We start from the raw sequence: 26,879 nt of genomic DNA, 5'->3' as shown, positions 1-26,879 counted from the left end.
TGCAACGCATGCAGGGCATCCAGGAGGTTCTGAAAAAAGACGAGCAGAACTCAGAGCATGAAAGGAGATAAGTAAATGTACATTGGACTGTTAAATATAACTATTGATATTACAATGCTGATGTTATAAAATGTAAAAGTATGTTGTGACCAGAGAACTAAAGGCATTTTTTTTTTTTTTTGTATAGAGAGGGATTAGAACCCCTGTCAGGTTTTTACTGCTGTCTGTTCTGTTCACCCTTTCTGTTTGTCTTGATGACCAATATCTCCAAGAGGGAAAGTGAAAGAAAATCCCACATTTTAAGTTGTCACCAGAAGAGGAATACAGGATAAAACTTCCAAAGGGGTCACAAGTGCTGGCGACGACCAGGGATTAAATAAAAAGAATAATCTCCTGCGCCAAAATGTAGATGTGAATGATTAGATAACAAAAGCAGCCTGTATTAGTAGTGCCACAAACCACAGCACCAAAATCAACAACTCAATATAAAACCAATTAATACGGCGCTAAATGAGCAAAATAAGATCAACCATATAATATAATATAGTGGCTGACATATATAAGGAGTGAAGTGGACAGCTATGAGAATAACATGCATGAAGGTGAGCAAAAACGTGAATAATGTCCTTAATGGATAAACATAAGGTGAATGGTGTCCTTATTGGGTCACACAGACTTCATGCAGGGTGTGAGCCACAATGTGCCAATCCTCTACGGCTGGGGTGCCCCCTCACCTTCCTGCTCAGGCCCCCAGGGACCAAAGAGCTTATAATGCTGATTGTAATGATCCTGCTGGTCGGTGGATCCTGCTGGTAATAGTGGTGTCACTCACTCCTCCTGGTAGGTCTTAGTATGGAATAGTAACCTCAGCACTGCCCGTGATGTCTCTCCGATAAAGGCTCTCCAGTACGGTCACCAGTGAGGCAAGAGAGACTTACATAGTGTAAAACCTTTTATTAGAGTTAAAAACAACCAAGAGCCTACTTACACGGATCTGATTAAAAGCAGGCCTTTACACCTCTCCAAGGGTGTACTGTGTTCAGGACTTGGAGCATCAAGATGGCGTCCACGCCGGATGTGACGTCAAGCCGTCGATCGTAGGAAGCTCCTCCCTCTGGCGTATCTACGCGTTACGTCACTCAAACACGTGACTTCATCAGGATATACGCCTACTAGTGGTGGAGCTTGATTTATTGGTCGTTTAACCAATCAGCATTGCTGATGGGCGGTGCCGACCGCCATTGAAGTGAAGTACAATGAGGGGCGGACAGTCTTCTAGGTATCTTGGTTAAAATAAAATCTCAAACCGAACGATCGTATCGAGAGTTGGTATATAGGGTAAATATATATATAGGTGGATTAAGGTCACTCAGGTGCAAGCTCCGATAACGAAGTAAGGCAACCTAAAGCGGCACTCTAACCTCAATTCCCACCATAGAAACAATAATATAAAATAATTTTAAAAGGAAATAAAACATTAGGGGGATCTATAGTATATCAAAACTAGCCCCTAGTAGTACCTGTTCACCAAAGGTGACTAGGTATATATCGTAAATAAAGACCAGATCGCCCATATACAGTACACCATAGGATTGGTCAATGACCATAACATGACATTATAATTAACAATACAGAGCCTAATGCAGAACATAATGCAGAACATAGAAAATGGTAGGGGTCTGATTTAATAGTTGCTAATGAAGCAATTCAGGTCGAATTCAACGTTGAGGCCCCTCGGGGCTTGTGACCTCAAAAGGAAAATCCATTTGGATTCCATTTGACTAATGGATCTCACTTTATTGCTCCCCCTCCAGTGTCTTTTATATTTTTCTATTGCCCAGAATTTAAGTTTGGACGGGTCATTATGATGGTGGGTGGTAAAATGCCTGGGAACACTGTGTTTAGTGTGGCCCTTTTTTATATTTTGGATATGTTCCCTAATCCTCTTCCACATGGGCCTCTTAGTTCGTCCCACGTATTGCAGCCCACACTCGCACTGGAGACAGTATACTACCCCCTCTGTGTGGCATGTAATAAACTCCTTGATGGTATATGTCATTCCTGTAGTGGTTGCTTGGAATTCTCTCATTTTCCTATTACTTCCCTTTGTGGCCTTGCAGACGTAGCAGGTCTTACACTGGTAGAAACCCTTTAGATCAAAAAGTATATTGCTACGGTTAATCTGAGGGGGGTCAATCACATTTTTGACTATACTAGTTCTAATGCTGGGGGCCTTCCTATATATAAACAATGGTTTAGCAGGTAAGGCTTTCTCTAAGAGGGGATCCGATTGGAGGATAGGCCAGTACTTCTTAAATAATTTCTCGATTTTTTTATAGTGCATGTTATAATCTAAAATGATAGATACACGGTCATCTAGATGTGCCTCCTTAATCTTATCTGCCAACAATTGGGTTCTGTCCATTTTCCCCACTTCGTCGATTTTTTTAGAAATGAGATGTTTGCTATAACCTTTTTGTTCGAATCTATCCCCTAGCTTTTGGACCTGGTTGTTATAATCCTCTATCTCGGTACAGTTTCTCCTTAAACGAATGAACTGGCCCTTGGGAATATTCAAAAGCCACTTAGGATAGTGGCAGCTGTCCAGTGCAATGTAGCCATTCCGGTCAACATTTTTGAAATAAGTGGTGGTAGTTAATCTGTTTCTTTTGATTGCGATGTTTAGGTCCAAGAAATGAATGGATTCTTCACTGGTTTCCCATGAAAATGTAATATTTCGGTCATTAAAGTTAAGTGTTTGTAAAAATAACTGCAAGGAGGTCTCATCACCCCTCCAAAAGATTATCACATCATCTATATAGCGTTTGTATAACGCCAACTCCTTAGGTGTTTGGGAGTAGATGGAATATTGTTCCCAGTGGGCCATAAACAGGTTAGCCACGCTCGGGGCAAAGCGGGCACCCATGGCAACCCCTCTTATTTGTTTATAAAATTGGTGTCCATGCCAGAAATAGTTATGGGTGAGGCAAAAATCTAGACAGTCAATAATGTACTTCTGCTGTTTCACTTGTAAGTTACTATATTTATTCAGGCCCCAATTAGTGGATGAAATTGCATTATCATGATCAATTATGGTATATAAAGAGGAGACATCAGCTGTGGCTATTCTCAGATTGTCCGTGTTCTGGATGGTATCAAGTAACTGGATCAGGTGTTTAGTGTCCCTAAGGTAAGCACGTGTCTCTTTGACTAGGGGTTGTAAAAAAATGTCCACATACGACGACCAGGGATTCCCTTACTTTGGACAGATTTCCTCTCACTTCCTGTTTTGGCCATGGAGCAGGAAGTAAAGGGAAATCTGCCAAATGGGACACAGATGGCAAAAAATCGTCCAGGGCTTATAGTTCTCCCTTAGGATATCCAAAATGAAAGAAAAAGCTTTGCCTCTAGTTCTACTTTAACCACTTTCACATAAAGACCATGGCGTGGCAGTGTTGTTCTTTTTATGTACAATGCTGTATATGTATAGAAGGTTTTTGTATATGAACTATTGGCTGTGTGATTGGGGTATTGTATACACTCACCGGCCACTTTATTAGGTACACCTGTTCAATTGCTTGGTAACACAAATTGCTAACCAGCCAATCACATGGCAGCAACTCAATGCATTTCGACATCTAGGCGTGGTGAAGACAACTTGCTGAAGTTCAAACCCAGTATCAGAATGGGGAAGAAAGGGGATTTAACCTCCCTGGAGGTATTCCCGAGTTTAGCTCGGGGTAACGTTTCAGCACCACAAGCGGCAACCCCGAGCTACACTCGGGAATACACTGCAGCATTGCTCCGGGATCCCTTCTGCACTTACCTTGTCCTGCACTCCCACGATGTCCCCCCTGCAGATGCCAGCATCTGTCTTCTGGGTACCATTCCCTGCGACGTCGGGACGTACGGGGGACGGGAAATTTAAAAATTTTAAAAAGTGACATTCACTAAATACACTAAAATCACATAGTATAACATTCCTGTATCAAACCATTTCACATACATTTTGTCCCGAGTGCTTTGTCCGGCGCCCTGCCTGCATTTTTCTTTCTGTTCTTTCTGCCTGGAAACTGAGAAACGTCCATGGCGTCCAAAAAGTGTCCCTTTAGGTCAAAAGCGGTTTTAGACCGGCTAGAGAACAGCGATCATAAATCAGAACCACTTGCAGAATTGAGTGATAATGATTCGTGGGGGAAATTCGTCATCAGACACTGAAAACGATTTTGCGACTTTGCTCAGTGATGTGTGAACTTGGCGCTATATTTCAAATTTCAGTGTTTTTGGTTTGATTATATTATTGAATTAAATGTATTATTTTTTATATTTATTTATTAAATTATAATTTATGATTTTGTGTTTCAAATTGTAACATACCCGGGATGTTTACTAGACTCTTGTTCGGACAGATTTCAGTGAGTTATCAGGCCTACAATAAAAAACGACATATTTCCATGCAAAAAAATGTACCGCTTTGAGCACAGATATACTGACATAATCGGACCGCTAGGGAGGTTAAATGACTTTGAACGTGGCATGGTTGTTGGTGCCAGACGGGTTGGTCTGAGTATTTCAAAAACTGCTGATCTACTGGGATTTTCACGCACAACCACCTCTAGGATTTACAGAGAATGGTCCGAAAAAGAGAAAATATCCAGTTGTGTGGAGGAAAATGCCCTATAGAGGTCAGAGGAGAATTGGGAAGACTGGTTCAAGATGATAGAAAGGCAACAGTAACTGAACTAGCCACTCATTACAACCAGGGTATGCAGAATACCATCTCTGAGCTCACAACATGTCAAACCTTGAAGCAGATGGGCTACAGCAGCAGAAGACCACTCTGGGTGCCACTCCTGTCAGCTAAGAACAGGAAGCGGAGGCTACAATTGGCACAGGCTCACCAAAATTGGACAATAGCAGATTGGAAAAACGTTGCCTGGTCTGAAGAGTCTCGATTTCTCTAGAGATGGTTGTGTGTGAAAATCCCAGTAGATCAGCAGTTTTTGAAATAGACCAGCCCGTCTGGCACCAACAACCATACCACGTTCAAAGTCACTTAAATCTCCTTTCTTCGGTTTGAACTTCAGCAAGTTGTCTTCACCACATCTACAGTTGTGGCCAAAATTATTCAACCCCCAATGCTGTAAAGGGGTTTAGGGACTATAGTGTACATTTGGAATTGTATTCAGAATCAAATCCTACAAGGACGTTGTAACTACCCAAATGCAACTAAAATGACATCAATTGTTTATGTAATACAGTAGTAAATGGTTCTTATGTGGTTTCTTCATTGCCACAATTATTCAACCCCTTAAAGACTACCACTCTGAAGAACAGAGGTTCATACAGGTGCTTTCCATCAGGTATTGAAAACACCTGTGGATGTCACCGAGCAGCAATCAAGCATAATAAGCACCAATTAGGCAGCTTTAAAATGACTGTGATACTCAGCTCCTTCTAGACATTTACTGGTGTGGTTACAAACATGGTGAAGGCAAGAGAATGGTCCAGGAAGACAAGAGAAGAGGTGATTTCTCTTCACAGGAAGGGCAATGGCTATAAGAAGATTGCAAAGATGTTAAACATACCAAGAGACACCTTAGGAAGCATCATTCGCAAATTCAAGGCAAAGGGCACTGTTGAAACGCTACCTGGTCGTGGCAGAAAGAAGATGCTGACTTCGACTGCTGTGCGCTACCTGAAGCGTAGAGTGGAGAGAAGTCCCCGTGTGACTGCTGAGGAACTGAGAAAAGATTTGTCAGATGTGGGTACAGAAGTTTCAGCCCAGACAATAAGACGCACACTGCGTAATGAAGGCCTCCGTGCCAGAACTCCCAGGCGTACCCCCTTGCTGTCTCCAAAGAATAAGAAGAGTCGACTGCAGTATGCCAAAAGCCATGTGGACAAACCACAAAAGTTGTGGGATAGTGTTCTGTGGACTGATGAAACAAAATTAGAACTGTTTGGGCCCATGGATCAACGCTATGTTTGGAGGAGGAAGAACAAGGCCTATGATGAAAAGAACACCTTGCCTACTGTGAAGCATGGTGGAGGGTCAATCATGCTTTGGGGCTGTTTTGCTTCTGCAGGTACAGGGAAGCTTCAGCGTGTGCAAGGTACCATGAATTCTCTTCAGTACCAGGAGATATTGGATGGAAACGTGATGCAGTCCGTCACACACCTGAGGCTTGGGAGACGTTGGACCTTTCAACAGGACAATGATCCCAAGCATACCTCCAAGTCCACTAGAGCATGGTTGCAGAGGAAAGGCTGGAACATTTTGGAGTGGCCATCGCAGTCACCAGACTTAAATCCGATTGAGAACCTCTGGTGGGACTTAAAGAAAGCAGTTGCAGTGCGCAAGCCTAAGAATGTGACTGAACTGGAGGCCTTTGCCCATGAAGAATGGGCGAAGATACCCGTAGATCGCTGCAAGACACTTGTGTCAAGCTATGCTTCACGTTTAAAAGCTGTTATAACTGTAAAAGGATGCTGTACTAAGTACTAAGATTGAATGTCACTTGGGGGTTGAATAAAACTGATAATGCTGTGAGCACAGAAAAGACATTTGTGGTTATTTCATTATAACTGTTATGTTATATTTGTCTGACCTACAAGTGCCTCTTTAATGTAAATGTAAGCAAGATGACTGAATGATCAAAAGCAATGTCAAACTGGCCAAAACACTCAATTTCAGTGGGGGTTGAATAATTTTGGCCACAACTGTAGATGTCTAAATGCATTGAGTTGCTGCCATGCGATTGGCTGATTAGCCATTTGTGTTACCAAGCATTTGAACAGGTGTACCTAATAAAGTGGCCGGTGAGTGTATAGCGATGAGAAAATGGGTGCAGAGAAATATGGACTTCTTTGTACTCTATAGAGAACAATACAATTCTGTCTAAGCCCGGGTTCACATATATGCGGTGCGGTATATCGCATGTGAATTGCACAGGAACCGTACCGCATTCCTGTGTAAATCACATGCGATTTGTGTGCGGTGCAGTTGGAGCCTTACATTATGTATGGCTCTAATCGCACCACACCCGCACCAAAAAGGTGCAGGACCCCTTTTTGGGTCCCCACTAGAATCAGATCACATGGGTATTCACACTTATACAATCCAATTCTGCACATCGCCCCACGTTTTGTGGATCACTTTCGGGGTGTTGTTAACTTAACATACACACCCGCAGCGGTTCTCATGAACGAGGTTGCGATTCTGATGTGCGGAAATCGCACAGAAATTGCTGCAAATTCCGCACCACATCAGTGTGAACCCGGGCTTAAAGCATAAACCAGACATGTCTGAAGGTGGTGAGAGGAAAAATAATAAATCCCAAAAATCCAGTCTTCTGGTCTCTCTCCGGATTTGCTTCTATGCCCAGTCTCTAGCTTTAGTTCTGCTAGTCCCCCCTCCGCACCTTTTTTTTTGTTGTTTTTTTTCTGTCTAAAGGCCCATTCACACTAAGAGCTGCATTTGAATCGCACCGGATCGCACTGTGCATTCCAGAGTGCGTAGTGCGATTTCAGCCTATTCATTCTGAACGGGTTGAAATTGCACTGCGCCAAAAGTAGTGCACGTTGGAAACACACTGCAACCAGATCACATGGTACATCTATGCCATTTGCGTTCAGAGTGTCATTAACTTTGTACTGACACCTTCTGCAGATCACAAGGGCAGTGCGATTTCAATGCGGTGTAGGAAACCGGCACAGAACGCAGGTTTCCCACAATGCATTCTAGTGTGGACAGGATCTAAAGGGCATGTCAACCCATGAAGCAGAGGTTGGATAAATCAATGTACAGTATAAACGTGATCTCGGTGTAGAGCTATTCACTCCCCAGTCACCACAAAGGACAAGGGGGCGCTCTTTACGTCTGCAGGAAAAGAGATTTAACCTCCATTTATGGAAAGGCTTCTGCACAGTAAGAGCGTGGAAACGTGGAATAGACTCCCTCATGAGCTAGTTCTAGGCCACTCAGTAGATCGTTTTCAAGCTGAGATTATTTTTAAAACTGAACTTCAGGATAAGCAAATATTGTCAAAATACAAGAGTGATGTACTGTATATTCTTTCTTGAATCTTGGTAAACTTTGTGTATTTCTTCCAGATCTGTGCAGTAATCCAGTGAGAACCTTCCCACATGGAAGAAAGATATATTTTAAATATATTTTAAAAATAATTTTCCCAAATACAGCGAGGAACAGAAGTATTTGAACACCCTGCGATTTTGCAAGTTCTCCCACTTAGAAATCATGGAGGGGTCTGAAATTCACATTGTAGGTGCATTCCCACTCTGAGAGACAGAATTAAAAAAAAAATTCAGGAAATCACATTGTATGATTTGTAAAGAATGTATTTGTCTTGCACTGCTGAACATAAGTATTTGAACACCTGAGAAACAGCAAGAATTCTGGCTCTCAAAGACCTGTTACTGTGCATTCAAAAAGTCCACCTCTACTCCACTCATTATTCTAACTTAGTAGCACCTGTCTGAGCTCTTCAAAGACACCTGTCCACCCCACAGTCAGTCAGACGCCAACTACTACCATGGGCAAGACCAAAGAGCTGTTAAAAGACACCAGAGACAAAATTGTGGACCTCCACAAGGCTGGAAAGGGCAATTGCCAAGCAGCTTGGTGAAACTAGATCAACTGTTGGAGCAATTGTTAGAAAATGGAAGAGGCTAAAGACGACTGTCAGTCTCCCTCAGACTGGGGCTCCATGCAAGATCTCACCTCGTGGGGTATCACTGATGATAAGAAAGGTGAGGAATCAGCCCAGAACTACAAGGGAGGAGCTGGTCAATGACATGAAGAGAGCTGGGACCACAGTTTCAAAGGTCACTGTCGGTAGAACACTACGATGTCATGGTTTCAAATCATGCATTGCACGGAAGGTTCCCCTGCTCAAGTCATCACATGTCCGGGCCCGTCTGAAGTTTGCCAATGACCATCTGGATGATCCAGAGGAGGCATGGGAGAAAGTCATGTGATCAGATGAGACCAAAGTAGAACTTTTTGGTCTAAACTTCACTCATCGTGTTTGGAGGAAAAAGAAAAATGAGTTGCATCCCAAGAACACCATCCCTACTGTGAAGCATGGGGGTGGTAACATCATGCTTTGGGGGTGCTTTTCTGCGAAGGGGATAGGACGACTGCACTGTATTAAGGAGAGGATGAAAGGGGCCATTTATTGTGAGATTTTGAGCAATAGCCTCCTTCCCTCAGTCAGAGCATTGAAGATGGGTCATGGCTGGGTCTTCCAACATGACAACGACCCGAAGCACACAGCCAGGATAACCAAGGAGGGGCTCCGTAAGAAGCATATCAAGGTTCTGGAGTGGCCTAGCCAGTCTCCAGACCTAAATCCAATAGAACATCTTTGGAGGGAGCTGAAACTCCGTGTTGCTCAGCGACAGCCCTGAGACCTGAAAGATCTAGAGTATACCAAATATTACCACTTTGTACCAAATATTAACACTGATTTTCTCAGGTGTTCAAATACTTATGTTCAGCAGTGCAAGACAAATACATTCTTTAAAAATCATACAATGTGATTTCCTGAATTTTTTTTTTAAATTCTGTCTCTCAGAGTGGGAATGCACCTACAATATGAGTTTCAGACCCCTCCATGATTTCTAAGTGGGAGAACTTGCAAAACCGCAGGGTGTTCAAGTACTTCTGTTCCTCACTGTATTTGTAAATGCCTTCCAAAAATGTAGATTAAATGTATGTTTAAAGACATACAATATATTTGGAAATATATTTTTAAAAATATTTTTCATATATTTTGTAATAAAAATGCATTTCAACATACAGTATATATATATTTATTGAAATAGATTTTAAAATATATTGAATACGGCCAAAATTGTAGTATTTCAAATATATGTCAATATATTTGGGAAGAATATTTTTAAAATGTATTTTTCTTCCATGTGGGTTTTCCTTCTTGTAATAAAGACCGGTCACTGCTGCCCTCTGTCCTTGTGCAGGGTGACTGGTCTTGTGTCTGCCCCCTCCTGTAGGTTTCTGTAGTGGGTGGGACTGCTATGCTCCTCATAAAGCTCTGCGCTCTGCACAGGTTATGTACAGCACAGTGATGAGGTCACCACTACTTTTATACAGTAATATCTGGGATTGCTAAGGCATTTGGTGCACACAAAGTACATTTATATCCTCAGTGGTTATTGAAAAACAGATATTTAAAGGAAACTTTTTCCTGGAATTCAGCTTTAAAGAGTCCCTGAAATAGAAGACCTTTCTGGTGGCTCGTGTCTCCTACCTTTGCTCTGTTCAAGACCTACAACTTCCACCAGTCTCTTCAGTAGGAGTGTCTGATGCTTGTGTCTCCTCCTGCATGTCACGGTTCCTTCATCTGTACCATCACAGGACACAGAAGTCAAATAGGGTTTGGAAGACCACAATAAGTGGCGGGTACATTACCGGAAGCGTGAATGCTGAAGATATTGATGGAGGCTGCACTGCTGAAATATGGTAGATCAATGGCTGTCAACTTATGAGCTAAATGGGGCTTCAAATGAGGCCCCTGTCACCACCAAAAGGCCACACATGATGTAACGCTTGAGGACTGTCAGTAACTACATACCTAATAGAGGAGATAAAGGTCAGAGATGGTGGACATGCTATATTTTTGGCTGGGGATATGCTGCAGAAGACAATATGAAATGGGAACATGTTATATGAGGCTAGTAGGGTTCAATGCTATTACCTTCATCCATTTTCCCACTACAGACTGCTGAGGTTCAAGGGCTGCTCATATACCAAAGGACTACATGTGGCCCTTGGGCAGCAAGTTGGGCACCAGGGCAGTAGAGCAAAGTTAGGAGACTCGGGCCTGCTGAATAGCAGAGTACAAATTCTCTTCTATTGCAAAGACCTTACAATTATTTTGTTGTAACCTGACAGGGATACTTTAATAATATATATTTGTTTTCTGTTTGTTTTTTGTTTTTTTTACACAAAACCAAACTGTTTCTCCATTCTCTAGCAATCAGAAATTAGAGGAATTTATGGGACATCTGGGAAGGACAGAAATCCAAGGACTTTTCCAGTCAACGACCTGTGACTCTCTCTTTGGCTATCAGGGACAGTTGGTAAATGCGCATCAGTCAAAAGAATGTAAATGTATTTTTAATGATTCTTACAATAACCATTCCCTAATATATTCATTAATTTGTTAATGAGTCATCAATTAGAGCAAATGATCTTCCTAAAGAGTCCTCCTCAGCCGTCATGTCTTATAGAGAATGACATATTTGCTCCAAAGCACTTTGGCGGTAATTGAACGTGCACAATGGAGGGCTGTCATAATTACCCCATTAATCGTTTATTTTGCAGAGATGTGAACCCATTGTGACAGACACAAGGCTGCGGAGGAATGCAGTGTTTGGCATGCTGTAAACAGGTCTTTTACTGACAATTCTGTCTTTCTGGTGTTCTTCAGGGTGGGAATTATTAGAAATGACTGAGCCTTAAAATTGAACGGAGTGAACTATATGGCCAAAGGATTGTGGACACCTGACCATCACACCTATATGAGCTTATTGGACATCTCATTTCAAAACCATGTGCATTAATATGGAGTTGGTTCCCCATTCGCAGCCTCCGTTCTTCTTTGAGGGCTTTCCACAAGTGTTTTTGGTGTCTGAGGGAATCTTGTCCCCCATCTGTGTGTTTAGTTAAGACTGTAAGAAGAAAAATGTTGCCTGATTCAAAAACTCAGGTCACCCAAAGAGTTTATATTGACATCTTTACACCATGGTAGGTCTTGGTTCCACACTTGACTTATCTACTAAGCCCTTCCTTTTAGGTGGTACCAGGAAAGTTGTAAGAAGAGAATAAAGTAACAGATGGTGGCTGGGGTGGTTTTTAGGACAGTGCTGCTTTTCAGGAGGACAGGTAGGGTAGACGTGAGTATCATGCCACTGTGTGGGGCCTCGATGCGATCAAATGGCAGAAGGAATGAACTGCCAACTGAGCAAATTCCTTCATACAAAAGGCCTATTCTCCTCCGCAATCCTGTTCCTGGCTTCTCACTGTAAATGCTTTGATTTTGGACTGCTTACCAGCAAAACACATTGACCTCTAAAATAGCCCCTCAGATTGTACACCCCCCATCCACATACAGTTGTGTTCAAAATAATAGCAGTGTGTTGAGTGAATAAAGCTGAAAATCCTTCTAATAGCTTTTATTTCCATACACACAAATGCATTGGGAACACGACACATTCTATTCCAAATCAAAACATGCAAAAAAATATATCAAGTTTGTGTTGTTCCTCTAAAAAAAATTGAAGAAAAGTGAATATTAGACGATTCAAAAAAAAAAAAATAGCAGTGTTTGTATTCTTCTTTTCAAACTCAAACATTCACTATATAAACTGAAAAATGTTTGAAGATTTTGCTTTCCTTTGAATCACTTAATGAATATTTGGTTGTAGTCGCACTGTTTCTGAGAACTGCTGTACATCTGTGTTGCATGGAGTCACCCAACTTCTGGCACCTGTGATCAGGTATTCCAGCCCAGGATGATTGGACGACATTCCACAGTTCTTCTCTATTTATTGGTTTTGCTTCAGAAACTGCATTTTTGATGTCACCCCACAAGTTTTCTATTGGATTAAGATCCAGGGATTGGGCTGGCCACTCCATAACGTCAATCTTGCTGGTCTAAAAACCAAGATGTTGCATGTTTACTGGTGTGTTTGGGGTCGTTGTCTTGTTGACACACCCATTTCAAGGGCATTTCCTCTTCAGCATAAGGCAGCATGACCTCTTCAAGTATTCTGATGTATTCAAACTGATCCATGATCCCTGGTATGCGATAAATAGGCCCAACACCATAGTATGAGAAACATCCCCATATCATGATGCTTGCACCACCATGCTTCACTGTCTTCACAGTGTACTGTGGCTTGAATTCAGTGTTTGGGGGTCGTCTGACAAACTGTCTCCGACCACTAGACCCAAAAAGAACAATCTTACTTTCATCAGTCCACAAAATGTTGCGCCATTTCTCTTTAGGCCAGTCAATGTGCTCTTTGGCAAATTGTAACCTCTTCAGCACATGTCTTTTTTTTCAACAGTGGGACTTTGCGGGGACTTCTTGCAGATAGGTTGGCTTCACATAGGCGTCTTCTAATTGTAACAGTACTCACAGGGAACTTTACACCTTCTTTCATCTTCCTGGAGCTGATTGTTGGCTGAGTCCTTGCCATTTTGGCTATTCTTCTATCCATTCCAATGGTAGTTTTTCACTTTCTTCCACGTCTTTCAGGTTTTGGTTGCCATTTTAAAGCGTTTGCGATCATTTTAGCTGAGCAGCCGATCATTTTCTGCACTTCTTTATATGTTTTTCCTTCTCCAATCAACTTTTTAATCAAGGTACGCTGTTCTTCTGAACAATGTCTGAAACGACCCATTTTCCTCAGAATTTCAGAGAGAAATGCACTGTAACCAGCATGTACAACATTTGCTGCCTTCCTTCCTTAAATAAGGGCAATAATTGCCACCTGTTTTTCAAAGAATGAATGACCTCACTAATAGAACTCCACACTGCTATTATTTTGAACATGCCCCTTTCAATGAGTGATTCAATGACACAGAATCAGCAGCATGCATGTCATGACTGTTGGGTCTGTTGGATTTCTATTACTCCACTACACCTGCTAGTAAATTATTTGCCATGTAGAAATATCATTTCTACCAAAAACAGTGATTGATCAGGTTAGTGATGTCTGACCGCTATTATTTTGAACACAACTGTAGCTGTGGAATCCATTTTGTATGTTGAAAAGACCAACAAAACAGCTGCCTAAAGCATTGCAGCATAGATAAGATGGCTGCCACTGTGCATCATCAATGTATACACTATGATCCACTAATTGGCTGTGTAGGGGAAATACTGGCTCTGTAACTGATTGAGGCCCCATAGAACAAAAGTTATTAGTTGTGATTTTCAGGAGCCCAATGTGTGAGCTGCTTTGGATATCCAAGTTTGCCAGAGAGAGAGAGCCGCCATGACAGAAAGTCTAGTCAAAACTTGGGTGATTGAAGAATAGCACCCAATGTCCAGAAAAAAAAGTTGCACTTGATAGATCATTATAATCGTTTAGGCCTGTTCTACACCCATGCAGTGTGATTTTTGTCTGTTTTGAAGGGCTTTTTGCATTTTCACCACTTTTTTTTTTTTGTTAAAGTGAACTTTTTTTTGTTGCTGGGCAGAATAAAAATGCAGCAAAATCACACAAACATGCGTTTCAGCAGCTTTCCAATCAACTCTATTGTAGCAAAAAATGATGCTTTTTGCATTTAAAAATGTCCCTAATCCTTTCCAAAAACGTAGTAGCTCAAAAAAGCATAAATATGAACATGTTTAACCATATTAAATGGACTGTAGCGCATTTCTGCAAAAAGCACTAAAAAACACATTGGTGTAAACCAGGCCTTATTGAAGGCAAAAGACAATTTCATGCTTCCAAGTTTGTGGGAAGAGTTTGGGGATGGCTCCTTCCTGTTCCAACATGACTGCGCAACAGTGTACAAAGCAAGGTCCATAAAGACATGGATGAGCGAGTTTGGGGTGGAGGAACTTGACTGGCCTGCACAGAGTCCTGACCTCAACCCGATAGAACATCTTTGGAATGAATTAGAGCGGAGACTGCAAGCCAGGCCTCCTCCCCCGACATCAGTGCCTGACCTCACAAATGTGCTTCTGGAAGAATGGTCAAACCTTCCCATAGACACCCTCCCAAACCCTGTGGACATCCTTCCCAGATAAGTTGAAGCTGTTATAGCTGCAAAGGGCGGGCCAACTCAATATTGAACCAGTAGGTCCCCTTTTTGCTGCCAAAACAGCCCTGATCCATCGAGGCATAAACTCCAGTAGACCTTTTGAAGGTATGCTGTGGTATTTGGCACCAAGCTTTCAGTGGCAAGTCCTTTAAGTCCTGTAAATTGTGAGGTGGGACCTGCATGGATCAGACTTGTTTTTCCAGCACATCCCACAGATGCTCGATTGAGACCTGATGAATTTGAAGGCCAAATCAAAACCTTTAAATCATTGTTGTATTCCTCAAACCATCCTTGAACCATTTTTGCCGTGTGGCAGGGCACATTATCCTGCTGAAAGAGGTCACTGCCATCAGGGAATACCATTTCACCAACAAGGTTTAGGTAGGTGATAGATGTAAAGTAGCATCCACATGAATTGCAGGAAACAAGGTTTCCCAGCAGAGCATTGCCCAAAGCATCCCACTGCCTCTGCTGGCTAATCTTCTTCCCATACTGCATCCTGGTGCCACCTCTTCCCCAGATAAGCCATGCGAACACACCCAGCCATCCACATGATGTAATAGAAAATGTCATTCATCAGACCAGGCCACCTTCTTCCATTTCTCCGTGGTCCAATTCTGATGCTCACATGCCAACTGTAGGCATTTTTGGCTGTGGACATGAGTCAGAATAAGCACCCTGACCAGTCTATGGCTACGCAGCCCCATACCCAATAAATGCAATGCCCATCCTTTCTGCTTTCAACACATCAATTTCAGGGACAACATATTCACTTGCTGCCTAATATATCCCACCAACGTTCATATGTCATTGTAACAAATTAATCAATGTTATTCACTTACCTGTCAGCAATCAAAGTTATGGGTGATCGATGTATATACAATATATATATATAATTATTTTATTTATTGTAAAATGAATGGTCCGACTCCAAGAAGGGAGTGTCCTGATCAGAACAACTGCAAGAATGTCCAGGATTTCCCCTCTCCATTCCCCTTTTTTTTTAACCCTCATGTGGCCAACAAACAGGAACCCTTTCAAAGAAGAATCAACACTCATGTATACAGAGTTTTTAATATACCGGCATAAAAGGAATATATTTTCTCTGTCAACTTCTACGGAATCTAATACAGTGTAACAAAATAGAAATCCATCCACTTTATATACAGCACTTTGGAGGAAAAGTACAACAAAAAAAGTATTTTGGTCTTTACCAAATAAAAATCTACAAAGTCCTTATAAGATTTTTTTTTGTTCCCAGATTTCCTTCAAATAAAACCGATCCCGGCAATGCTCTGTCCTGAAGAAAGTTCACAAAACACAAAGGGTTGGAAAAAAATCCCAGAATTCTTGAAGCTACGCTTCTTGTTCTATACAAAAATATCCAGATTTTTTTTTTTGTTCGCTATTAAATAAAACGATCAAAATTCTTGCTGGGGTTTTGCAAGGGGGCATAATCCAGTGTGTAGCTAATCTGCCTCATTACAAGGTCAGACAGAAGTAATATTCGCACAAAAAATTCATTGGTTGTCTAGTTGTCTAAAGTTAAGGGGACCCAAGAGACGGAGGTTTGGTCAGGCTAGGCATTGTAGTCCAATGGATAAATAACCAAAGACCCCCGAGGCCCCCAATAACTCCAGAACGATGATCTATATGACGACGTGAGTGTGAGAAGAAAGAGACACTTAGTGGTTTTATATCCCCCCACCCCCCCTTTTTTATCTACCATCTGTACAAGTGATATAGAATACAAAATAAAAGGTCCAATAAAATCAGCAGACGTATGTACACTCTATTGTGTCTCCAGCTTATCTAACGACCTCAAGTCACAGTATACAGAGTTCATTAATACAAGTGCCTTAGACAAATTCTTCCTCTAAAGGGAAGAAAAACGAGATTTTGTTCTACAAAGGTCCTTTGAACTGGTTTCCGGACAGATGTTGCCTGATTGAAGGTTTGGAATTGGCGGCATCCCCCAGTTTTCTCCATACCACCTGCAGAAGAACAGACAACTGTAGGTACAATGTTCATCTCTCAAGATACAAATACATCATAAAAAACACAGAAAAATCAAGTGTTTTAAATGCTTTATTGTAGAGTTCTTTTTGTTTTTCTTTCCATAATATACTTTTTCTATTCACTTGCAATGTGTCTTTGAACTTGCTAGAAAATATAACAAATCCGGGAAGAGTCAATTCCCTAGCACAGCCTTCTCCCTCTATGCAAGTCACAGCCCTCTCCTCTTTTGGGAGTCTCCAGTTACTTTCTGTGGTGGCAAAGGCCAGTCACTTCTCTCCACTGGGAGCAGACTGAGAACTGAGCAATCAGCAGTCATGTGATCACTCAGTTCTTGGTCTTAGAGCCAACGTGGGATGGCTACAGCATCACACTGATGCATCAAGACACCGGATTCCAGCCACATGGGTGATATCTGCAACTGCAGACCACCATTCTGCAAATGCTAAATTGCATGTCTGGGCCTGATCTGCATACTTGTTCCAAGTCAGTGATTTGGAAATGTATTGAAGCCAATGAGTCAGAACAGCCAGGCACCTGGCATTTTCCAAAGAAGAGATCATGCACATTTCTCTCAGTAAAGTCTCTCTTAAAACCACATAGATGATACTTAATGGACTGCGCCTATGTGAGGTTACCAGTGAAACACTGGCTGAGACAATATGTACTTACATTGCACATTTCTCGGACAATGGCCTTCTCCTTCTCGCTGAGGTCCTCCTCATAGCTGTCTGCTACCTGCCTGTCCAAGTTTTCATGCACTTCTAGCACCTGTGGGGGGAGAAAGTATTTGTTTGTGATCCACATTTGCTATAAAACTGAACAATTGAGAAGTTGTGTCTTCTAACAGGGGGCTGGGGGTCTGTCCAGGAGGCTGGAGACTAAGCAGGGGCACTGTGGGAGACTTGAGGAATCTTGGGGGGACAGTGTGGGACACGGTCAGTGTGGCTTTACACTGCCTCCGGTTTGCATCCACTTTAAGGTTTGGGGCACTATGGGCAGCTGAAATGGTCACTGGAAGAGGCTGAAGAGTACTATCGGAAGTGGGGGACGGGCACTGCAGTCCACCATGGAAGATTGAGGGGACGGCCACTATAGTAACTAGGAGGCACTATGGAAAGTTATAGGATCTGAAGCTGGCCAGAGGCCTGGTAAGAGGAAGGCCACAAGCTGGGCAGTGGACTATGACCCAGTGGTTAAGGACCACTATTATAGAGAACCAATTGTGATTTTTTTTTTTTTTTTGAGGGGGGGGGGTGAAAGGGAATTGGAATATTACATTTTATGATCTTTCTTAGGCAAACCTAAACAATTAATATTATTTGTATCTTTTTTTTTTTTTAAATCCTTATTTACTTTGGGTCTTCAGCTAGAGAATTGGGGTCATCAGACTTGCCTGACCTAACAGTTTCACAGCTCCCCTGTTCAGGGCATGTGACTAGCTGTGACAGCTAAGAGCATGAATGCATGAGAGTGTAAATGCATCTTTTGTAAACTTTCATTCACAAAATGGTACAGAAGACAGGTATCATGCAAGTTTTCAAGACAGAATTTACATCAGTTTCAAGATACAACCCAAGGCTTAGTTCACACCTACAGGAGCGACAAAGTGTGGACGCCTTTCCACATGTCGCATGTAGGGCAGACCATTCTTTTCAATGGGCTGCGGGAAACGCAGAAAAGAAGTCCCTGACTCTTTTCCAAAAACACACAGCACTGAAATGCATGCTGCACGCATCTGTAGATGTAAGGAGGTGCCATCAACAATTAATGGCATTGCCACACAACTAAAGGGCAGCGCATTTCTGTGAGCGTTTGGAAATCACATGGTTCTGCACACATTCCCAGAATGCATAGATGTGAACCGAGCCTAACTGGAATTCTGGAGCTGCTTCAATATTTTTTCCTGATCACATACCTTCATCGCATGAACGACCGCTTCTGGTTTCTGCACCACTGAGATGTAACCGGTAGGGGGAGTGGATGAGAGGTCGGACGTTAACCGTGCAGGACCCTATAAGACAAATAACGGCAAGTTAGCTTGCATCACACTATATTCACAAGTAATCACACTTAAAGTGGAACTAAACCCTCCAATCCTTTACAACCAAGGAAGCTGCCTTCTTAGCCTCTGTTTGGTCTGCAGTTGGCATGTGTGATCAGTTATGACACCATTTGATGGCTTGACAGTTCAGGTGAAAGCACAAGCAACTCTGATAGTTACCATTCACGGCATGCTTTAAATGTAAATTGATGGGTTTAGTTGATATGCAAGAAAAGTTAATTTTTTTTTTCAATTGCAATGCAACACTTCAACCCTATACCCAAAATAACCACCTTTCTCCAGCTCTGGGCTGATGGTGACAACAGTAGACCATGGCCCTCTGAACTGTCATATTTTGGGTGGTATTGTAACTCTACTGTCTACCTCGCTCTTATATAAATCCTGTATAAGAATAATGCATGGCTCTTTTTGATGAAAGTGGAAATATAGCGCTTGACCCATAGGCATCTCTTCCTGGTATTGTTATCTTACGGTATTGATGTTGGTGTAAATTATCTGGTTCCTGGGCAGGTGGCTTCTACACCCCAAAGGATCTCCACAGTCTCCTTGGCTTGTAGGGTAACATAACGAGAATTGAAATGCCACACCACTGCAAAGAGGTCCAGATAAAACTTTATTCCATTAAACGTCAGGGGCACAATCCAAAGAGTACCCAATGTGTTTCGGGGGTCCAAGAATCCCTATCATTAGGGGTTGACTGGCAATAATGTGAACAAATCAGAAGTGAACTGGACCTACAACTGTTTTTTATTTTTAACAGTAATTGTAAATTACAAACACAGGCCTCATCAGCAGCTTGTTTGGCTACACATTGCTTTGCAGCTCCGACAGGAATTATGCCCTCGTCTTGTATTTGGTGGGTACGACTGTCCCCGAACACAACCCATTAAAGTGAATGAGGCCATGCTGCAACCAACCCAGCATTTAAGAAGTTCAGACATACGGTGAGAAGGCAATACAATGACTTCCCATCACCAGTCAAAGTCTGTTTGGAATGGTACAGTTAGCCCGCTTGCACACGGATGCCATAAAAAGCAGATTTTTTTGCCATACTGGCATTTTTTTTTCTACTGTTGTAAATGCAACCCATTATTTTCAATGTGACTATACAGATGTGCGCATAAACATGCACTGCACATAGATCAGTAAAAACACAGTCCCAGCAAAAGATAGAAGAACTTTTATGCACATGTGCGTGGGAAAACGCATGAATAAACACATTTACTATTATAGCATCCTCCTAGATAGGTTGCTAGAAAGGTTAGGTACATTTAGTAATTTTGGCTCCCCTGTAATCAGTAGAGCCCTATGTGTGGTTGTTTTGGGCTGCTCTAGGCTTCAGTTGCTGCAGGTTTGGCAGTTTCCCCCTGCCTCCTGGAGGATTCTAGAATGTAATGGGTTGGAAAAGACAAATCAACAGCCTGAATATCTAGGTTGTCTCAGCCAATCCCTGGGGGAGGATGCCCAGTAGGTAGCTTGGGAGTGCATAAATAGTACGGGACCTCAGGCAGTGCTGTTCTTGTCCAGGAGAAGTTTCCAGCCTGAAGGGCTACTGCCCTTCTTGCCAAGCTATAGTTCTACATGTGCTCAAGGCAGGGACGGACTGACCATTTGGAAACACGGGCACTACCTGAGGGCCCGGGGTCAGTAGGGGGCCCCATGAATTGCCCGATGCCCAAACTCCAAAAAGTCTATGAAAAAGGTAAGGACACAGGGGCCCCATGATCCCCTATTGCCCAGGGGCCCCATGAGTTGTCAGTCCTCCCATGGCTCAAGGTCTCAGCTAGGGGACTGTCTTACTGAAAGCCTTCTGGAATGGATTAAGGGATTTCACTGAGCATCTGGTCCGAAGAGTTAATGAGAGGAATGTCTGTCTGATATTGGAAGGAGCCATCCAAGTTTCAAGGAACAACGTGAATACAGACCTGAGTGTAGGACCTTAGTGGCTGTTTGCTGCTACTATCCCTTGTGCATCAAGCTTTCTTAAATTGGGACTGCACTTTAGAACCTTTAGACAACATGAAGGTGTCCTCTTATTGCTTTCCAGTGTTGCTGGAGTATCCAACAGCTCCTTGCACCCTATCCAAGTTTAATTTACAATATACCATCAAAAAAGCACCCCTGGACTGATGCTGTGCATCTGGCTGCCAATACACTAGCTTGGGAACAGAACCTGGGACAAATCAGCAGGCCTTTTCAGGGGTGTACTACCCATCCTCGCATTTTTAAGCAGGGATTTTTTGCCAGGAATCTGATGTTCATATATCTGTATTGTGTACAAGTATTTGTATCGAAACCCAAAAACAAAATGAAAAAAAAAAAAAACAAAAAAAAAACCAAGACACTGTTTCTACCTACACCGCGGCGTATTATTTTCTCCCGCAGTACAGGTTCTCTTTGAAAGGTAAAATGCTGGGATCACTAGGCAGCTGTGTGCTGAGCATCTAGCAGAGTAAAGAGATGTCACCTATGCAAGGCTCTCAGATCTAGCACATAATGTGACAGCTGCGGCATCTGTTCAGCAATCATCCTGGTTATGTAAGGTGATGCCTGGGAGAGGGAGCGATCACACAAACAGACGGGCAGGGGGAATGTTAAGGAGATATTTTGAAGCTGATGGACCATTGCCAGCCATCATTAAATAAGCCAAAATAAACCTCGCATTAAAAGGAACCTGTCAGGATGCCGGTTATCCTTCACAGCCGAGAAGCCACCGTTGGGCCAAATCGGAGAAGCTCCAAGGCAGAGCTTGCCCGTACAGCTCACTGCGCAGTGTAAAAACACAATGACCACCGTGCTTGCTGTCGAATAAATGAACAAAATACCAACAGCCACAAGAGAACAGAATCATGGGTATCTCCCAGAATCCCACGGCCCAGTGTCAGAGATGAGGCTCTATTGGAATTAATCTGTTCTGGCTCCAACAGCCCAGCATTGAGAAGGACTCATTATTAGAATGAATTGAGGAAAGTACAAAAATTGCGCTGGACCCATTGTGTTATCTCACTGTTGCTGTAAATTATCTGGTTCCCGGTCAGGCAGCTTCTTCACCCCAGAGGATCTCTACGGCTAACAAAAATGGAAATTGAAGCACCACACCACTGCTAAGAGGTCTAAATACAACTTTATTCCAATAAAGGTCAGGAGGGCAATCCAAAAAGTAGCCAACGCATTTCAACGGTCCAGCAGCACCCCCTTCATCAGGGCTTGTTGACAGCAATGTGAATAGCCTAGATGTGAACAGCACCTATAATGGTATTTCTTCTGGTGTGATTACAAGCACAGGCCTTGTCAACGGCTGGTTTAGCAGCCAGCCAAACCTTCCCTGATGAAGGGGGGCACTGCTGGACCCCCCGAAATGCGTTGGATACTTCTTGGATTGCCCCCCTGACTTTTATTGGAATAAAGTTGTATCTGGACATAGCAGTGGTGTGGTGCTTCCATTTCCATTTTTGATGCATTATTAGAACAGTTCCATTGTGGTGTAGCTGAAGCATAGTAATCACATTTACCCCACATAAGCCAGGATCAGTATTACAAAGGTCCCCCCCACCATCATTTTTTTTTTTAAAGGCGTACAGGTAACCGCTTTGAGTTTTCTACACTATACAGGCAGATCTTGTTTGCTTTACTACGTAATGACCATGCAATGGACTCCTTTCATGTGCAAAGAAACAGAGGAAGAGGTTCTACCTCGAAAAGCGTCAGAATTTGGGGACCTATAGTCCCCCCAACAGCTGCCATCTAGGGAGATTGCTGTCTTTTTTGTGATGTGCCTTTGATTTTAATCTTTTGTGAGTATACTTTTTATTCAATAAATCTCATTTTTAGAAGGTAATGCACTAGGTCTGTGTGCCCTGTTTGCTTCTTTGCACACAGCTTCTTTGGATTTCCCTGGTCCGTTGAGGCCAGTATTGACTTGCATTCCCAAAAGGTACTCCATGTGGGGTTACGGACATTGTGGAGCTCATCGTCCAGCGCAGGAGTTTCAACATTCATTTGCTTACGCTTTTTTATTTAATGGACTCCTTTCACCTATGTTTATGCGGGAAATCATACATTGCACACAAGATACCCCCCCCCTCATGTTTCTGCATGTCCTCCTGCATACTGGGATAGCGCTGGCTGGTGTGAATCTTTTCTTTGTTCAGAATGCCGTCCCAGAAGAAAGGAGCCTCAAAAGGCTGTGGGCAACACAGTGGCTAAATGGTTAGCACTTCTGCCTGGCAGTACTAGGGTCAATAGTTCGAACCCCAGCCACAGCACCACCTGCCTGGAGTGTGCATGTTCTCCCTGTGCCTGCATGGGTTTCCTCCAGGTACTCTGGTTTCCTCCTACACTCCAAAGACATGCTGGTAGGTTAATTGACTCCTGTCTAAATTGTCCCTAGTATGTGTATGTATGAATGTAAGTTAGGGACCTTAGTTTGTACACCCCTTGAGGGTTAGGGACTGATATGAATTTACAATATATATGTAAAGTGCTGCGTAAATTGACAGCGCTATAGAAGTACATGTAATAAAAAAATAAAAAGGATTCCCATTGGTCAGCACGGTCACATAGCACTCAAGCTTTTGGTCACCTTCCCCAACCTAACCCAACTTACCTTCCCTCTTCCACAGATGCATACTTACCTCAATCAGGCAGCTGCAGTTCCACTGTTTGTTTACATCCAGCACTACAAGTCCTTGCAGCTCTGGTCACGCCTGCACATTACAGCCCATAAAAAAAAAAAAAAAAAAAAAAAAATCAATGGGACCACCTCCCTTTGCCTCTGGCCCTGGGACCAAGCCCTATAGGAGTCTATAGAGCATTAAGACTCAGATACAGCCAAGGCAGTAAAGGCATGTACTGCTGGATGTAAACAGAGGAAACGTGGTCATTAGTTTACATTTGTGAAAGAGGATGGCCTCTACTTTCAGAATATATACATTTGAGGGTTTTAACTAATCTTCAGGCTTAAAATGTGCATTTAATGTGTGCAAAAAAAGTAAAAAAAAGGCAGAAACAGCACAGGCAGAGACAGGGTTAAAAGATAAACCTGCTTTATCTTTTGCAAAGTGCACTTATCCTGTTTGCCCCATGCTCTTAAGCAGCAAATACTTTACTCCTGCGCTGGGGATGGACTCAGCAGAGGCTAAGATGACAATATAAATGTTCTGAAATATGCACTGCTTGCTGCCCTCAACGGACTGGGGTAGTCCAAAGTCACTGAATGCAAAAGAAAAACAAAACGAGGGCGCACCGGCCTAGTCCATTATTGTTTAAAATTTATTGAAAGAATAAAAACGTGGGTATCATTCTCACAATGGACATTAAAATTTATTGAAAGAATAAAAAAGTAGGTATCATTTATATGTCCATTGTGAGAATGATACCCACGTTTTTATTCTTTCAATAAATTTTAAACAATAATGGACTAGGCCGGTGCGCCCTCGTTTTGTTTTTCTTTTGCCCCATTCTCATAACCTGACCCACCCTCTCCCACGACAGTTGTATATTTACATCAAATTTGATGCCCACGATTCCACAGTTTGTTTACATTCAGCAGTTCATGTCTTCACCATCATGGCCACATCGATTTCTATAGGACCATTCCTGATTGTCTACGGCCTCCGACACAGTCCCATAGACATCTATGAGGATGCATTCAGAGGTGTATTTACAACAAGGCAAACAAGGCATTTGCCTAGGGCGGCATTTTTCAGGGGGTGAGCACTGGCCCTTGGAAGAAGGGACACACACGGCATGACGACCTGGTGGGATCCGAGAGAGGCTGCGTGTTTCATAATGGCGTATGCACAGCTTGACTCTCGTTCCCGGGGATGTCCGGAGCTGTGAAGGTGAGTGTCTTTCTCTGTCTCAACGTGGGCAATGGTGGCTGGTGTATGGGGGCAGTGGTAGTGAAAGGCTCTCTCAGGTGGGGGGTAGTGGTGTTGGTCAATGTCAGGCTCTGGCTACGGGGGGGGGGTTGCCTAGGGCAGCACAAAAGCGAAATACAACTCTAGTTGCAACCAGTACAATAAAGATTAGATCAGGAAAATGGGGCAAAAATGACCAATGAACAATGTTTTAAAGTGGACTTATGCACTTTGGTTTAAAATGGACTTATCCTTTAAATACACCAGCTTAGCAGCCAAGTGTCCCTGGAAATAACAGAGTAGAAGCATGAAGCCCATCATAAGACGCCTGGCGTTCATCCTTAGGACTTGCATTGTATCAGCTGATGCGTTACAAAGCTCATCGAAAGCCACAAAGAGAAAAATATTCTCTTTGGAAATCTCCACGGCAGATGTCTGTAAAGACGGTAACATTTAATGAAGTGAAGGCTCTCTTCGGGAAACAGATGTGTAATGTGTTTGCAATCCTCAGGAACATTAAAGGATCAACGCGCTCTTCTGTCTCCAAATCCCGTGTTACTCACTTTCACTCGACTCCTGGATGTTAAAAGTAGAACTATGTGCAAAATCAAAAAATGGCTTATATGCTGCAGTCTGTCACCAGCATTAAAGCTGAACTCTGGGGAGAAAAATATTTTTGCACATTTGCAATGTATCAACAAATGACCTCCAATTAGGTGTGTCCCCCATGTGTGGCTGGCTGCTACACTTTGTTAGAATTTTAAGTTTCATTCATCCCTGATAATACAGTAAGTGCTGAACCTCCGGCGCTTACTTCGGACATCCGACAGTGCATACAGTGAAAACTAGTGGGCCACTTGCTCTCTTACTCCTCCGTTCATAAAACATCTTGTATTATTTTCACAGAACACAAATCATTCTGTGATTGGAGGAGGAGAGAGGTGGACAGATATCACTGTCTCCAATCACAGACCTGTCAGTGAAGACAATACAAGGCATTTAATGAATGGAGGAGGCACAGGGGAAAGTGACTCACTATTCTTCATTGTATGTGCAGTAAGAGAGCCAGAACTGTAACGTGTCAGTGCCGAAGTTTGGCGGAGAGGTTGTCCTACTTTCTGTTGTGGTGATAATGCGTTTGCCAGACAGGATAGGAAAAGAGAATACGTACCTTCTTTATTACATCAAGTTTTAATGTTTACTTATTCTATCCAAAGGGGTAATATCACTATCCCTAAAACCATGTTTGTTCTATAAGCCTCACATGGGCCACCTGCATTTGTTTTATTTAAAGAAGTCATCTCATTTCTGTTTTTCTTTTATTACAGTGTTTTGTCCCTTAGGCTTCATTCACATCTGAGCATTGCATTTTTCACGCATATTTTACCACGATTTTTGTTCATTTTCATACAGCATCCTTAGCCATTTTTGAGCTTTTTATTTTTTTTATTAGCCAATAAAGAAAAATATCATCTGTTGCATTATTTGTTGCTGGATTTTTCTGCTGCAGTTTTTCCATCAGCTTTTATATTATTATTGTATTACTTTATTATTATTAAATTTATTTATTTTTTGTTACGGTGATAATGATAAATGAATAAAAAAATCTTAAATAAATACACAAGTAAATAAAAATAATCATAAATACTATGTAATCAAAAATAACCACCCCCTAACCCTTAAAAAATATATTAAACAAATTATTAATAATAATAAAAACTAACCAAACAAAAAAATACATTAATGATAATAGAAAATAAATTTAAAATAAATATAAATAATCATAAATACTTGTAATAATGAATAATAATTAACCCATAACCTTAACGCCCTAAAAAAAAAGTTATAAAATAGGAACAATAATTTTGTAATAATATTAATACACACCCGAACAAAAAATGAATAATAATAATAAATTAGAAAATCACGCAATATGCAGGTTAAAACGCACATTCTATTCTATGAGAATACAAACGCGCCAAAAACGTGCAAATCTGCCCAATTTGAGCTACAAAAGTAGCTCCAAAACTTTTTTGAGCTTCAAGCGTTCTGCTTTAGGCGACTGGAGTGGAGATGTGAACCATCTCCATAGAGTAATATTGATTTTTTTTTA

General features: G+C 42.1%; 1 protein-coding gene across 1 annotated transcript in view; it reads right to left on the bottom strand.

Moving 5' to 3' along the window:
* Window positions 1-15,879: 15,879 nt before the first annotated feature.
* Window positions 15,880-26,879, bottom strand: part of CCDC85C (coiled-coil domain containing 85C) — a 180,948-nt gene continuing 169,948 nt past the window's right edge. Inside the window, exons 4-6 of the mRNA XM_089656367.1 lie at window positions 18,759-18,854; window positions 17,513-17,611; window positions 15,880-16,818 (exon numbers count right to left, since the gene is read on the bottom strand). Of these exons, the coding sequence (XP_089512493.1) occupies window positions 16,729-16,818; window positions 17,513-17,611; window positions 18,759-18,854 (285 nt within the window). The 3' untranslated portion in view covers window positions 15,880-16,728. The remainder of the gene's footprint in view (window positions 16,819-17,512; window positions 17,612-18,758; window positions 18,855-26,879) is intronic.

This window comes from Staurois parvus, unplaced genomic scaffold (genome assembly GCF_062004578.1).
Source record: "Staurois parvus isolate SC_StPar_1 unplaced genomic scaffold, SC_StPar_1.0 ptg000026l, whole genome shotgun sequence".
In the NCBI taxonomy this organism is placed as follows: Eukaryota; Metazoa; Chordata; class Amphibia; order Anura; family Ranidae; genus Staurois; species Staurois parvus.
The sequence above is the reverse complement of the archived record's forward strand: the minus strand, read 5'-3'. Positions and strand labels throughout refer to the sequence as shown.